This window comes from Peromyscus californicus, unplaced genomic scaffold (assembly GCF_007827085.1).
Source record: "Peromyscus californicus insignis strain IS unplaced genomic scaffold, ASM782708v3 Scaffold_23__1_contigs__length_62951481, whole genome shotgun sequence".
In the NCBI taxonomy this organism is placed as follows: Eukaryota; Metazoa; Chordata; class Mammalia; order Rodentia; family Cricetidae; genus Peromyscus; species Peromyscus californicus.
In genome coordinates, this window is record NW_026294534.1 from 17,147,153 (window position 1) to 17,162,912 (window position 15,760).

Here is a 15,760-nt window from a genome sequence, read left to right on the forward strand (position 1 = left end):
TCCTGACAGGGAATGGTACTCTTCACCACAGTGGGTGCATCTTCCAACCTCAATTAACATAATCAAGATAATCCTCCCCAGGCATGCCCATCGGCCATCCTGATCTAGATAATCCTTGTTGTGACTCCCTAACAATTAATATCATCATCGGGATCTTATTGCCTCATCCTGCCAAGGTATGTGCTACCATAGCTGACAAGGAGAGAGTTTAAATTGAAGATTTCAGATGTTGAGTAGAGATATGATAATTGGTTGATTGTTTTCACTATTTCATCCTGTGGGGCTAGAGACAGACATGTTTGGGGAAGGGCATGTATTTCGTCCAAATATTTTAATTTACTAACTTGAAGTACTTCTAATGTCCAGAAAATAAAAATAAAACCATTTTACATTCATAATTCATATCATTTCTCTTTTGATTTGAGTTATGTAATAATTTGTGTAAATTATATGAACTTTTCAAAGAATCATCTTTTGTCTTTGCTTACTCCTTCAGTTATTCCTCCTATGTGGATTTGTTTCTACTCTTCTTTCCATCCAGTATCTTTGAGTACAATTAGCTTGTCTTTTTCTGTGTTGTTAGGGTTTGCAGTAAGTACACATGCTTTATATAGCAATTTTATTAGGAAGAATTAAACATTCTTCCTAAATGGAAGTTTGTTATGACTCAAGAAGTTGTAAAGATTAAGATTTAAGATTCAGGAAGCAAACAACTTACAAGTCTTAGGAAGTCCCTAAAACTTACTGGACACAAAGACTCCTCCCTCCCCAAGGTTATATGAACAATAAGGACTGCTGAGGAAAGAGACTACCCAATTTAAGGATCTGCCTGCAAGTTATACATAGAGAAAAAGCCAGGGTTCCAACTTTCATTCGTCATGACCAATGTTGAAGTAAGCTTTTGGTGATACAACTAGCTAGCTGTCTTTGAGTCATTTCTCATCCTGTGATTAAACTTTTCATCCATATTCCTTTAAGTCACCCCAATAAACTCATTATTTCACCAAGTCAGGTGTCTGTAGTATCATTACTTTGGTCTGTCATTGGTTCCTTATGTGGGGTGAGCACACATGTAATCATGTCTCCCCCAACCCTCAAAAAATGTGTCATACACAATATATTTCCTTATAATTCAAATAAAGACATTTCTAATTTTTGTAGACTGTAAAACAGACTTTTAACAACAGGATGACAATGATAACTGCCAGTACATAATCATACATCTCTCCCAATTCTCCCAACTCAGTCATTGATGTCAAGCTTTACTGAATAAACCATCATACTATGTGACTTCATGCTACAGTGGTGAAGAACTTATAATAATCATAGGGTCTGCATTGAACAGTTTCCCCTCTTATATCCTGCCTATTGCTTTGTAAGGGGAATTTTTATAACTGATAGCCTGGGGGATGCCTAATTCATGCAATTGATTTATTTCTTCATAATCTGATATCTAACTCTACTTTCCTAGATGGATTAAGAGAACAAAACCAATAACAACTCCAAGGTCAATCTTGCTAACACCCATTTCTTTGAGATAATCTCAGACTATATGTGTAAAGGACATCTTTATCAGACATCTTTTTATGTGACAGTAAAATGTCACCAGAATATAGATCCTCCTTCCCTCTGCTAATAAATTCTTTCCTCTACCCACAATTGGTAGTCTCATGTATGCTACCACAGAAGTCCAACCATCATTCTTCTGGACAAATCAATGGGAGAGACCAGGATATCATGCAACCACATTTCACTGCTTACGATTATAAGATAATCTCTGATAACTGTACAGACTATCATAAAGAAATGTGTGGACTATAAACTAGCCATTTTCAGCAGCCCTAAAAGCTAATCACTACAGAATGATTAATTATATAGTTCCACACTTACCTTCCTCCAGTGGTGGTCAACTTGGTGTTATTCCTACTGTCTTCTGATGTAGATCTATAGAATTGATAAAGTCCATTTCAAACTAGAGAAAACTAAATCTTAAACATTAAATACAGAAATGGCTGTCCAAGGAAACAGCATGATTCATATACATGAAATGTCATTTTCCAGTGTGAACAGGCACTGTCTCTGCATGATTCTTCTCACATTAAACTAGTTCAAGTATTTACACTGTAAATCCACATCTCTACACTCAGAAAGATCATAGGACTACCTATGATTTCCCTGAGTTGGATTAAGGCAAAATGATTAGCAACATGCAAAAAAATCAAGTTAACCAAAGCCCATAAAGCTTTGATGTTTTTGTGAATCTGCCAAGATAAGTATGAATTTCAGAAAATCTCCAACAATCATATAATAAATAATAAACACTTTTGAGAATTTTTGGGTTTTGTGTCCATTTAAGCAGTATTTTGGATTTAAAAAATGATGTGAAATCACTTTTACTTTAGACACTAACAATGTTTATGTAGAGAAATGTGTGTTTCAACCAACTCACAAATGATATTGCACAACAAACAGCAAGCATTTCTTAAATGTTTCTGAAAGACAATATGTGTGTGTGTGTGTGTGTGTGTGTGTGTGTGTGTGTGTGTGTGTGTGTGTGTGTGTACCTGTTCATGTATGGGTACATATGTGTGGTGATGTCTTCTTTACTCATGCTGTAACTTTTGGGGGTTCAGGGGGGCAAACACAGAGTCTCTGAGCTCTCTGAACCTGGAACTCATTAATGCAGCCAGACTGCCTGGGCAGCACCCCAGGCTTCCGCCTGTCTCTGCCTCCCAGGTTGGGATTACAGGTACATGCCACAACACTCAGGTTTGTACGTGGGAACTAAGCATCTAAACTCAGGTTTGCATGGTTTCATGGTAAACATTTTTCTTATTGAACCGTTTCCCCAGCCCAGTGGTAAGCATTTCCATTTCTAGATACTACTTAATGATCATTTTTACTCTGTTTATTAAATAAATTTATAGTTCTAGAAAAAAAACTGGTATTTTTTCTTTTTCTTTTTAAATATGCTTTTTTCCTTATCATGAAAAATCCTTAGGTTGAATCTTCCTATCAATTCTCGAAAGGTAAAACCAGAGAAAAATATTATGGCAAAATACTATGAAATACACATGAGATTGTCAACATAATGGTAACTATTTCTGTAACTGGTCACATAATAGGGTGGTTTTACTTATTAAATTTATGTTCCTAAAGATTTGGGATATACTGGAAAGCCTTCTTTATTCCATGGTTATAGAGTTAATCAAAAATAACTACCAGTGTACAAAGGTTACATCATTTGATCAGGATATAGTTTTGCATGCAAAACTTGTAAGGTAAAACCAAGTTTTCTGAAATTAAGTGTCAATAAGCTGTCTCCTCTCTCTCAGTCTGATACTATTAAGTATTTGGCCAATTGCTGTGTGAGGAAGCAACACAAATGTTTAGGATAATAAATTTGGATTTTTTTATTTTGATATTACAGTTCTTCATGATGTAAGCCTACCTATGGACACATGACTAGTTGACAGGGTCAGTGACCGAAGAGGCTAGATTTGCCTCCAAGTGGCCTATGGCAGCACTCTCTCCTTCATGCTGGTACTAAACTGTGATTTTAGTGTTGGGAATGCACATGGAAATCAACCCAGTTTGCAAGGTGCCTCTCTTTGTATTGCCTTGCCTATAATCGCATTTTAAATAAAAACCAATAGTTTTGTCTTGACCCATTTAATATAATAGTAAATATATGTGCATATCTAACACATACCTGTCGCTGTCACTTCCTTCTCTGTAACATAGCTGTCTCAGTTTACTTTGCTTTATAATTACAGCTGTAATAATGATAACTGCAGGTAGCGATATATAGAAAATGAGCTGAAGCCGCTGTTTTGGAAGAAAACCAGAAGATTGTTGCATGAAGCTTTTACCTAGAATGGAAAACACCAGTTTTAAATTATGTCGAGATTTTGTTAACAAAATGGAAAAGATAGCATTACCAGAATTATTCCCCGATATTAAACACCTCATTCAAATATACTATAGTGTAACTGTAAAAAAAGAAAAACCATAAAATTGAATCAATGTATATAATGAAGTGTTAGTTCCTTTTTAAGTTATTTTTCCCTTTTGAGATTATAGTTATACCATTTCCTCTTCCCTTTCCTCCCTTCTAGCCCTCCCATATCCTCCTTGCTTTCTTACAAATCCATGCCCTCTTCTTTATTTACTATTATATAAGTGGGTGTATACATATACATGTCTATATACAATCTGTTAATTATTTTAATCTTTCAGCATGGTAATTTCTTAGATGATAAAACAATTACAAAGATTTATTTAATTCCTTTCTAGTTTATCAACCCACCCTGCCAACTTAAGGGACCTTGGCATCCACATAATAGTGTGAAGCAGTTTCACATCTATCAAGGGTGGGAAATCCATCACTATATCTTTGTACATTAACTGCTCATTCTGCTTATCCAAAGATGCCTGACAATTATAGGTTTGTTACTTGGAATAAGATGGTTGTTCTTCTAATGAATATTTAAGAATGTGGATGCAGACTCAGAGAACAGTAATAGTAAAGACTGGAGTAGTTGTCAGGGGCAGGCTAGAAAGTGCCTCAGTTGCCACGAAAGGACTGCTGGTGGGATTCCCAAGATTATCAAGACAAATAGTGCTTTTCACGTACGAGCTCCAATGGAAGCTGCCTTGCTAGGTCCAGATTTGCTCTCACCCATGCCTTTCCTTCTCTTCATGGTCTCCCCTTCTGAACTTCAGTCCCTCTCCTAGTTCATCACTGTGCTTAAGGATTTAGCTTTGGTTTCACGGGACAACAGTCCCTGAGGAACTCTACCTCTATATGAATCATAATTTAAATGTAGTTCATATTCAATTCAGGCAACATTCATATGCAACTTTGGACTTAGAATTGGTGCTGGAACTGGTGAAGATTTGGAGAACGAAGACAGAATGAATGTATTTACAGATGGAAAGAACATGAATTTGTAGGAGACTTGTGGTTTCATAATGTTATAGTTGATATTGACTCTTCCAAAATTCAAGTTTTAAGACTCAATGGCTGATGTAATGGTGTTTAGGAACTGGGACCTTGGAAGATTAATAAGGTTAAACAAGGCTGTATGTAGGAGTCCCAGTAGCCACATGATTCATGAACTTTCAAGAACTGCTGTTATCCACATAAGGCCTACACAAGATAGAATAAGTCGAAATGTTTCAAGGTAAAAATTTATTTTATGGCCAGGCCAAACTTGCAATCTCCTTGGAAATAGGGAAGACTAAAAGCAGGACATCTTTTTATAGTCAAGCTCAAGACTGAAGTATACAGCAAGTGATTACAAAAGCAGAATTTAGCCATATATTTTTGTGATCATGGGAAAAGTACCTGTTGTGGGTTTATGGTGAGCCAGTTCTCAGAACATACCATGAAACATTTTATGGTGAGCCAGTTCTTGGAACATACCATGAAACAATGGAAACAATTTGCCAAGTGTAAATCACAACAATATAGAGAAAGAACAAGTAAAAAGAAAAAAGCTGACCTTTAGCTTGGGACATGATTAGAAAAAAATACCATAGGGAACAATACAGAAATAAATCAAATTCTACCACTATGTTTAACTAGGAAAGGGAAGAAAATATGGAGTCAGCTGACCCTTAACAATATCTACAGAACATTCCATCACAACACCGAAGAATACACATTTGGCTCTGAAGTCCATGGAAGCTTTTCTAAAGTAGACTACATTCTGGGACATAAAACAAATCTTTAAAAATTTCAGAAAAATTACAAAAATTTCAAGTATTCCATCTGATCACAATGCAACAAAATTTAAAATCAACAATTAAATATCTACTAATTACACGAACCCATGGAGATTAAACAGCACATTGCTGAATGATGACTATATGTATCAAACAAGAAATTAAGAAAAAATACTATTTATGGAAATAAACCAAAAGAAGAATATGACACAACAAAACCTCAGGGACACTTTAAAGCTGCCATCGGGGAAAATTGATAACCCTAAGTTCCTAAATTTAAAAAATCAGAAAGAACACAAATAAATGAATTAATGGGGCAACTCAAGAATTTAGTAAAATAAAAGCAAATCCAAACTAAATCCAACAGATGGCGGGAAATAAAAAAAAATCAGAGCACAATTTAATAAAATAGAAACAAAGAAAACAATACAAAGAATCGAGGAGTCTGAGAGTAGCTTCTTTGACAAGACAAATAAGATTGACAGACACTTGGCCCAATTAACATAAGGAAGGAGGGAGGGAGGAAGGACTCAAATGAGCAGATTCACCAATGAGCAGGGGAAGATCGTGACAGACATCAAAGACTATAAGGGGATAGTTTTTAACCCTGTACTCCATTAAATCAGAAATTCTTGAAGAAAGTGATTACTGGATTCCATCCAGTCCGCCAAAAGTAAACCAAGAAGATTCAACAACCTAAATAGACCTCACAACAAATTAAGAGATTGAAGTGGTAATAAAAAGCATTCCAGCTTAAAACAAACAAACAAAAAAACTAGGCCAGATGGATTCACAGAAGAATTCTACCACCTTTGCAGGAAACACTAAAACGAGTGCCTTTTAAATTATTCAAGACATAGAATAGGCTGTCAAGTCCTTTATGCACATGCCAAGAAGTGGTATAGCTGGGTCATACAGAAGATTTAATTTTAGCTTTCATGTGTAAAGAAAAATGAAACCATGGACTTTGCAAGCAAATGGATGGAACCAGAAAATATCATACTGAGTGAGGGAACCCAGACCCAGAAACACAAACATTGTGTGTTCTTTCTCATCAGAGGACCCTAGCTCCAATCTTCAGATGTGAGTATATAGCCTGTCATAACTACAGAAACCAGTAAAGTAGAAGAGGACCATTGCCAGGATAGGGGGGTTGGAGAGAAACAGAAAAAGGAGTAGCCAGCTTCAAGTGATCTGATCAGGGAAATGAGAAAGGGAATTTTTCAGGAAGGGGAGAGGTAAATACAGAAGAAAGTGGGGAGAGAATAAAAGGGAATAGCAGGAAACACGTGATCTGATGGGGTCATAGGAAAGGAGGTCTCCAGGGAAGGGATAGGAACGTAAACACAGAAGAAAGAGGGTAAAATAACAACACGCATGTCTAAAAAATTCACAAGGAATCATACCACGAACTAGTTATCTAAAAATAACCCTATAATAAACAATTCTGCATATAAATATCCATACATAGTTTTAGTGAACTTTTTTCAAATGGGCTGACGATGCTCCCTACAAGAGCCAAAAACCACCTAACCCCGCCCCCCCCCAAAAAAAATCAATGACTGACATGGGAAGCCCTCTTTTGAGTTGTTTGGGCAAGGCTGTCCAAGAGACTCCCCAAATATACAACTTCTTGCTGCTGTCCTCAGTTACCACTGGTGGAAAGTAAGTCTCTAATGCTGAAGACACAGTGCACCTCAGAAGCAGGGCCCAGAGACCTCTGAACGGGAATTGATAAGAAAGCACCCTCATGGAGGACTAGTTTTCATAGTATCAGAAGGCAGCATGAAAGTATCTAAAGAAGGGAAGCAACCAACATCCTACCCAACTCTGATGCCTACGAACCACATCGACAACTGGCATAGCATGATAACCCTACAGGTGGCAACAGTGGCACACAGACCTTGGCAGCAGCCAACAGCTCTCTAATTGGACTTCAGACCTGCTTGGCAAGAAGGTGAGACAACGCCTGACACTGGACACCTAGCTGAGCCCTCAGTGCTAGCGAAGTCCTGGTTACTGGAGAAGAGACTACAACCACTAATTTACTACCTCCCTACCAACAACCTATGAACATCTGTCCTTCTACCACAGAGAAGTGCAGTCTTCAGCCCTCATCAAGGAAACTTCTCTTTGTAACAACCGGAGACTACTACAGAAAACCACAACCAATCAATATGCAGAATTGTGGGGCCCAGTCCAGTGGACACATCTACAAAACACTCCTATACCTAAGGCTCAGGGAACATTTCAGAAGAGGGGGTAGAAATATTTGTAATTTTTTCATTTATTTTACATACCAACCACAGTTTCCCCTCCCTCCCTTCTTTCCATTCCCTCCCCCACCTGCTGTCTACCCCACCCACCCACTCCTCCTTCATTCAGAAATGGGCAGGCCTCCCATGGGAGGCAACAAAGCATGGCAACATCAATTTGAGGCAGGACCAAGATTTTAAGAGCCAAAGGATCAGGGAGTTTGCTGTGAGATTGTGTCTTCTAGTAATATCAGAAGCCACAACCATAAAGTCTCACCAATACTACTGTCCAAACCTGAGCTGAACAAGGTTGACACCAACGGACGTGACAAAGTCAAGGGAGAAAAGTTTAGGAGATGTCAACTCTACACAAAGAACTCTAAACAACGGAGAAAAGCTGGGAGTGGGAGAAGTGGGGCCCCCAGGGAGGAACACAGCAATTGGTTATCAGCGCCAAATAATCAACTCTGAAAACATACAGATAGATAATATTATATGGACTGAGAAGTTTCTATTCAGGGGTGTGTGTCTCTGTGTGTGTGTGTTTGTGTGTGTGTGTGTGTGTGTGTGTGTGTGTGTGTGTATGTGTGTATGTGTGTGTGTGTGTGTGTGGTAACAATTAATAGAAGAATAGGCCATGAATTTGAACAAGAGTGCAGAGGGGTATATTGGAGGAGGAAAGTGAAAAGAGGCATAGTGAGATCGTATTATAATCTCAATAATTAAGAAAAAACAAAACAGTATTGTTATAATACCAAAACCAGGTAAACACAAACACACACAAAAAAGTCAACTACATGCCAGCATTCCTCATGAACATAGATGCGAAAAATCCTTGATTAAAATATGTGCAAGCAGCCGGGTGGTGGTGGTGCACGCCTTTAATCCCAGCACTCGGGAGGCAGAGCCAGGTGAATCTTTGTGAGTTCGAGTCCAGCCTGGTCTACAAAGTGAGATCCAGGACAGGCTCCAAAGCTACACAGAGAAATCCTGTCTCGAAAACAAACAAACAAACAAACAAAAAATATGTGCAAGCTGAATACAGGCCTATATCAAAAATATCATCTACCAAGATCAAATGGCTTTATCCTGGAGATACAGAGATGGTTTTACATACACAAGTCAATAAATAGGAGAAATCTTACAAATAGACTTTAAGACAAAAATCACATGATAATCTGAACAGATACAGGGGAAAGCCTTTGACAAAACTCAACATGCCTTCATGATAAAGTCCTTAAGACGGTAGAACTGCAGTGAGCATACCTCATCCTAATCAAGGCTCTACGTGACAAACCCATATCAACCATCAACCTAAATAGAGGAAAAACTCCTAGAAATACCATTAAAATCAAGATACACCTTGTCGACAAAGTGCTTGAAGCACTATCTAGAGCAATATAACAAGATAAAGAAATCAAAGGGTTACAGACAGGGAAAGAAGTCCAAGTATCCCTATTTGTAGATGATATGATATTATGCATAAAAGATCCCCAAAATTAAACCAGAGAATGTTTAGAAATGCCTAGAAATTTCAGCAGTGTAAGGATACATGATTAACCTACAAAAATCAGTAGCCCTTCCATATACAAACAAGACAGACTCGGAGAAAGAGATCATGGAAACACTCCTATTTAAAATAGCATCAGAAACAATACAGTATCTTACAATAAACCTAATCAGGTGGGAAAAAGACCTCTGCAATGGAACACTGAATCTCTTAAGAAAGAGACTGAGGAAGACTCCATGTCCTAGTTTGTTTCTATTGTGATTAAAAACTGTGAGCAAAAGCAACTAGGGGAAGATATGGTTTATTCAATCTTCTACTTTTGGGTAACAGTCCATAACAGAATAAAGTCAAGGCAGGAAAGTGGAGGCAGAAACTGAAGCAAAGACCATAGAGAAATGCTGCGCATAGGCTTTCCCTCATGGCTTCATCACCTTGCATTTATACACAACTCAGAGCCACAAGTCTAGAACTGGCCTAACCTGCAATTGGCTAAAGCCTCCAACATCAATCATTAATCAAGAAAATGTTTCCCCAAATTTAGTCTACAGGCAATTTTATGGAGGCAATTTCCCAATTTATGTTTCCTCTTCCCATATGACTCTATTTTGTAAGAAGTTGACATAAAAAAAAAAAAACCTAGCACATACTAGAAAATGGAAAGCCCTCTCATTCTCATGGATTGGTAGAATTAATATTGTGAAAGTGACCATGCTACCAAAAGCAATTTATGGATTCAGTACAATTTCAGTCAAAATCCCACACCGTTCTTTATAGAAATAGGGAGGAAATCCTAAAATTAAAAAATGATGAAGAAGAAGAAGAGGAGGAGGAGGAGGAGGAGGAGGAGGAGGAGGAAGAAGAAGAAGAAGAAGAAGAAGAAAGAGAGAGAAAGAGAAAGCAATTCCAAGCAAAAAATAATATAAGATGGATTTACCAATTCCAGATTTCAAGATATATTATAGAGTTACAGTAATAAAAACAGTCTGGTGCTGACACAAAAACAAGCATGTACACTAATGGAATAAAACAGAAGACCTGGACATAACTGCACACATCTACAGCCATATGATATTTGACAAGGATGCCAAAAACATACAGGAGAAAAGACATCTTCAACAAATGATACTGCAGAAACTGGATGCCCATACATACAAGACTGAAATTAAACCCATATCTGCTGCCCTGCATAAAACTCAACTCCAAGTGAATCAAAGCTTCAATGTGAAACCCCCAAAATACAAAAACTGCTAGGAGAAAACACAGGCAGCGTTCTACAAGGACACAGGAGTAGAGAAGGACCTCTGAAGAGACCTCTATCTGCCCAGGAATTAAGGCCAGCCAACAGTTACCAAGTGTGGTCTAATGAGACTAAAAGTTTCTGTAGTGCCAGACGGTAGTGACGCATGCCTTTGATCCCAGCACTCGGGAGGCAGAGCCAGACAGATCTCTGTGAGTTCAAGGCCAGCCTCGTCTACAGAGTGAGCTCCAGGACAGGCTCCAAAGTTATACAGAGAAACCCTGTCTCAAAAAAAAAAAAAAGCTTCCATAGAGCAAAGGAAACAACCAATCAAATGAAGAGTAAGAGAGAATCTTTGCCACTAGGAGAGAATCTGACAGAGGATTAACATCCAGAATATATAAAGAAAAAAAAAGAGAGTCAAAAAAACAAGTGACCCAATTAAAGGGGGAGGGGCTGTAGATCTGGACTCAGAGTTCTTAAAAGAAGATATAATAACAGCTATGATGCATCCCAAAGGATGTTCATTGTTCCTAGAAATTATGGGAAATGCAAATAAAAACAACTTTGGAATTCCATCTTATCCCAAGTCAGAATAGCTAAGATCAGCAAGAGTTTACAGCAAATGCTGGTAAGGATATGGTAAAAGGGAAACCCGCATTCATTCTTGGTGGGATGGCATGCTGGTGCTGCCACTATGTAACTCAATGTAAAGGAGTCTCAAAAAGCTAAAAATAAATCTGCCACCCGATGATTTTCCAATAAATCTTGTCTAATCAGGGAAAAAAGGTACAATCACATTCCCCATTTTAAAAACAAAAATTTATATCAGATAATACAATCACAAGGTTTCTGTGTCGGGCAATAATGACAGTTGTCTTGTTCATGTCCAGGAAGTCTATCTTCTGTTTCATATGGCAAGAAAGAAATCTTTACATTCCTTTACATATTCCCAGGATGCTAAGAGGGACCAAAATCTTCTGTTACAAAAACTCTATATCACACAGGAGTGAATGTGCTGTGTATCCAGCAGCTGGGATCTTGGTTTTCTATAGGAAGGCTTGAATAGTTTGAATGGAAGTCCCAAAACAAACAAGCAAACAAATAAACATACATTTCTACTGTCCCAGACATGTACAGGTAGGTGAGGAAAGCCTGTATTTGCTGAGAAAAGCCAGAGTTCTCTACTGTGTGTTCCCTATGGTTTTAGTAAAATATTTTATGGAAATTGAGGCAATACTTGAAATTCTACTTTGAATCTAGATCATTTTAGGTAAATGTACAATAATGGTTCTCAATATCTTTTTCAAAGATTCTTAGTGCCATTTCTTAGTGTTGCCCACCTTCCACCTTCCTTCCAGACCCTGTTATCTGTTATGCCCCACCTACCCCTTCATAAGCACCCATGTCCTGCGGTTCTCCTCTCTAGAGCTCCCCATCCACATGGTCCCTTTTGCTTTTCTGGTATCTGCAATTATTCCATGTCATATACACACATCTGAAGATCAGAGGTAAGAATAAGAAGAGACAACACGTGCTGTTTGTCTTTCGGGGCCTGGGCTACCTCACTTTGTGTGATATGTTTTAGCTCCATCCATTTGCCTGCGAATTTCATGATTTCATTTTTCTTTACAGTTGAATAGTATTCTATTGTGGATATGCATCATATTCTCAATATACATTCAGTGGCGGGAAGACACTTAGGTTGCTCTCATTTCCTAGCGATGGTGAAAAAATTAGCAACGAACGCAGCTGAGCAAGTATCTGTGGAGTAAAATTTTGAATCCTTTGGACCTATGCCAAGGAATGGTACAGCTGGGTACACTGGCTGATTCTGTGTGTCAGCTTGACACCAGCTAGAGTCATCAGAGAGGAGAGAACCACAGTTGAAGAAATGCCTCCATGAGATCCAGCTGTAAGGCATTTTCTCAGTTAGCAATCAATGGGGGAGGGTCCAGCCCATTATGGGTGGTGCCATTCTTGAGCTGGTGGTCCTGGGTTCTTTAAGACAGCAGGGTGAACAAGCCAGGGGAAGCAAGCCAGTAAGCAGCAGCCCTCGAGGGCGTCTGCAGCAGCTCCTGCCTCCAGGATCCTGCCCTGTTTGAATTCCTGTCCTGGCTTCCTTCACAATGATGGACTACAATGTGGAAGCGTAAGCCAAATAAACCCTTTCCTCCCCATCTTGCTTTTCGGTCACGGTGTTTCATCACCACAATAGAAACCCTAACTAAGACACTGGGTAATGTGGTAGATTCCCAAAATTTGAGGGTAAGTCCCTATTGCTAAAGGCCCCAGAGTCTTCAGATACAGGGCTTGGAGAAACAGAGCTGGATCCTATCCATAAGCCTCCTCCACAAGAGTTAGTTCCTATGGTACACCAAAGGAGCTATGCAAACTCCCAAAGGGAAAAAAAAAACAGTCAAGAGTTCTACCCAGCTGTGAAGCCTATGGACTATGACAATGACCAAACTAAATATCCCTGGAGGCACAAGAGTGGCACTTGCAGCTAGCACATAATCAACTGCTGTCTAACTAAACGAAATTCACGCCTGGAACTGTAACTCTACCCAACTGTCCATGGCTAGGGAGGCTCTGGAACCTACCTAGAGTGGAACCTACAACTACCGCTCGCTCAAACCAGTATAATCTCCAGCTGTGTCCTTAACACTTATCTTTATGTGCAAAGATAAGCAAAGCTCTCGCTCCTCATCAAAGAAGTTTCTTTTTGGAGTTTGGAGAGTATTATAGAAAGTCACACTGGTAAAAATGCAGAAAATAAACAACTCTGTGGTGTCCAGCCCCAACTGATAAATCTGTACTGCAATGCAGACTATTAACTGGTTCTTTGCTTTGTTTAAATGATTACATTCATTTGATTCAAAAGCAATCGATACAGAAAAATATATGCTTAAAAACATCTATTTTTATATATATTATAAGATAATATATATATTTCTATGTTATATTCTTTCTGAAAAGCTGGTCATTTTGTAACATCCACAGAGAAGTGCATTCAAGGCTTCCACAAGCCCCTTGTGAAATCCAAAGCGAAGGAGGCTAAAGCTTCCCGAAATGCCAGTTCTTTGGAGTGAGCTGGATACCATCTCTCGCTAAGGAACCCTTAGTTTTCTCAGTCTCATCCATGATTGTTTCATCTCAAGATACTACTCCAGCACAGCAGAAGGGAGATATCAAATAGAGGGTCCCTAGATATCACCTTTACAGCAGGAGAAAGTCACCCAATTTTTAAGACAATTGGAAGAAAAGGCAGCCTGGAAGATTGAAAAAAACAAAACAAAACAGAACAACCTATGTTATTCCAAACTAGGACTTTTGGAGACAATGCTATGCCAACAGCTAAAATCAGCTATTCATATTCTATGGAATAAATGAATTGCACATTAAAATTGCTGACACGGGGCACGATTTTACCTTAGTATGCAATATCAGCCCTGACAGAGAAAGAATCTAAGAAACTGTACGGTCCAATTTTTTTTTTGAATCTTATGAAAAGCCCCATTTGCTATATTAGTTACTGCACAATATAGATATGAACCTTGAGTTTATCCTCTTACATACTACATTTAGTCAATAAGATCTGAAGCACTCTAACCAGAAACAAAGTGGTGTCCGTCATCAATGCTTCCAAACTGTCCAATTTTTTTTTCACAGTTAGGAGGGACATATCCATTATCACAATGGCAATGATGAAAATTGTTGCAAGTCTGAAAAGATTCAAAAGAACAGTTGAGTTCCGAGAAGCACTGCCGTCCAGGAGACTGAGTTTACATAGACAACTCCACCCAACTTCCTCTTGTAATTGTCCATACTCTAGAGGGTACATCTAAGCTCCTGTGAGCAAGTCAGCTGTGTCTTTTTCTTTCTAATTTTTTTTTCAACTTCCCCACAACCATACCCAAGTGCCACAACTACCAATAACATCCAACTAATTGTCACTTAATACTTGCTAGCTTTGCAGGGCCACCCATTCTCCAGTAAGGCCAGCAATGACTTTCTAATAGCATTTGTTCACTGCCTTGTAAGCAGAGGGTTGCACAGTTCTATGGCCGCATAAGGATGCACTCCCTGTACATCCTCCAGTCCACACAGTCAGCAAACATTTTACATATCCACAACTATATTCTGTGGCTAGCTGGCAAGTTCCTTAAAAAAAGAAGGCTGGAGTTACATATTATAATAAATATGATAAATATAATAAATATAAATAATATTTATATGCAACATGATAAATGTAAATAATATAGAAATAAAATACATGTATATAATATATAAATAAAATATAAATTATTTATAAATTATAAATTTATAAATACATATCTGAATAAAATATATTACACTTATATGATATATGATTTATTGTGTCTATTATAAGATAAAATATGATATACTAGATACAAAACATAATAAATATGGTAAATATAATAAATATGGTAAATGACACTATACACAATAAAATGGCAAAAATCCAAATAAGTTTTAATGTCTTGCTTATTGGATTACTAAAGCCATATTGCCAAAATAAATACTTACCCCATGGCCAGAGCAATCTCTAGAAACATTGCAAATCGAAAAATCTGTGAGAAACCTTCTTTCCTTGCACACCGTCTCCATACAGTACTAAAGCAAAGCAGGGCAAAGATTAAAAAAAAAAATAAAGGCAGTCAAACCATGAAACTGAGAGCATGGACAAAACACAAGACACTTTTAGGAAAATCAAAATTCATATTACCTATAATTGGGATTCAAATCTATGAGACTATAGCCGAGAAAAAAGGTAATTTTTATTGAAATGAGTTTTGTGCCTGCAGACTGAAAATTGGCAAGGACTTTTGAGTCCCATTTTAAACCTTCTATCCTAAGGAGTCCCCTTGGAAAGATAAAGGAGTGATAGGAGATGATATAGTTTTGATCACAAGTGGAGAGAGGCTGTATGGCCTGAAGTGAGTGGAAGTTTACAGATAAATCATCTTTTTGATGAGTTATTACCAGAACTAACTAGCACATAAA

The 15,760-nt window shown here is 38.0% G+C and overlaps 1 protein-coding gene across 1 annotated transcript in view; it reads right to left on the minus strand.

The window, feature by feature from the left end:
* LOC128119457 (disintegrin and metalloproteinase domain-containing protein 5-like) overlaps positions 1-15,760 on the minus strand; it is a 65,051-nt gene that overhangs the window by 13,367 nt on the left and 35,924 nt on the right. The window contains exons 17-20 of the mRNA XM_052752844.1: positions 15,284-15,370; positions 14,346-14,457; positions 3,713-3,872; positions 1,891-1,944 (exon numbers count right to left, since the gene is read on the minus strand). Coding sequence (XP_052608804.1) covers positions 1,891-1,944; positions 3,713-3,872; positions 14,346-14,457; positions 15,284-15,370 — 413 coding nt within the window. The remainder of the gene's footprint in view (positions 1-1,890; positions 1,945-3,712; positions 3,873-14,345; positions 14,458-15,283; positions 15,371-15,760) is intronic.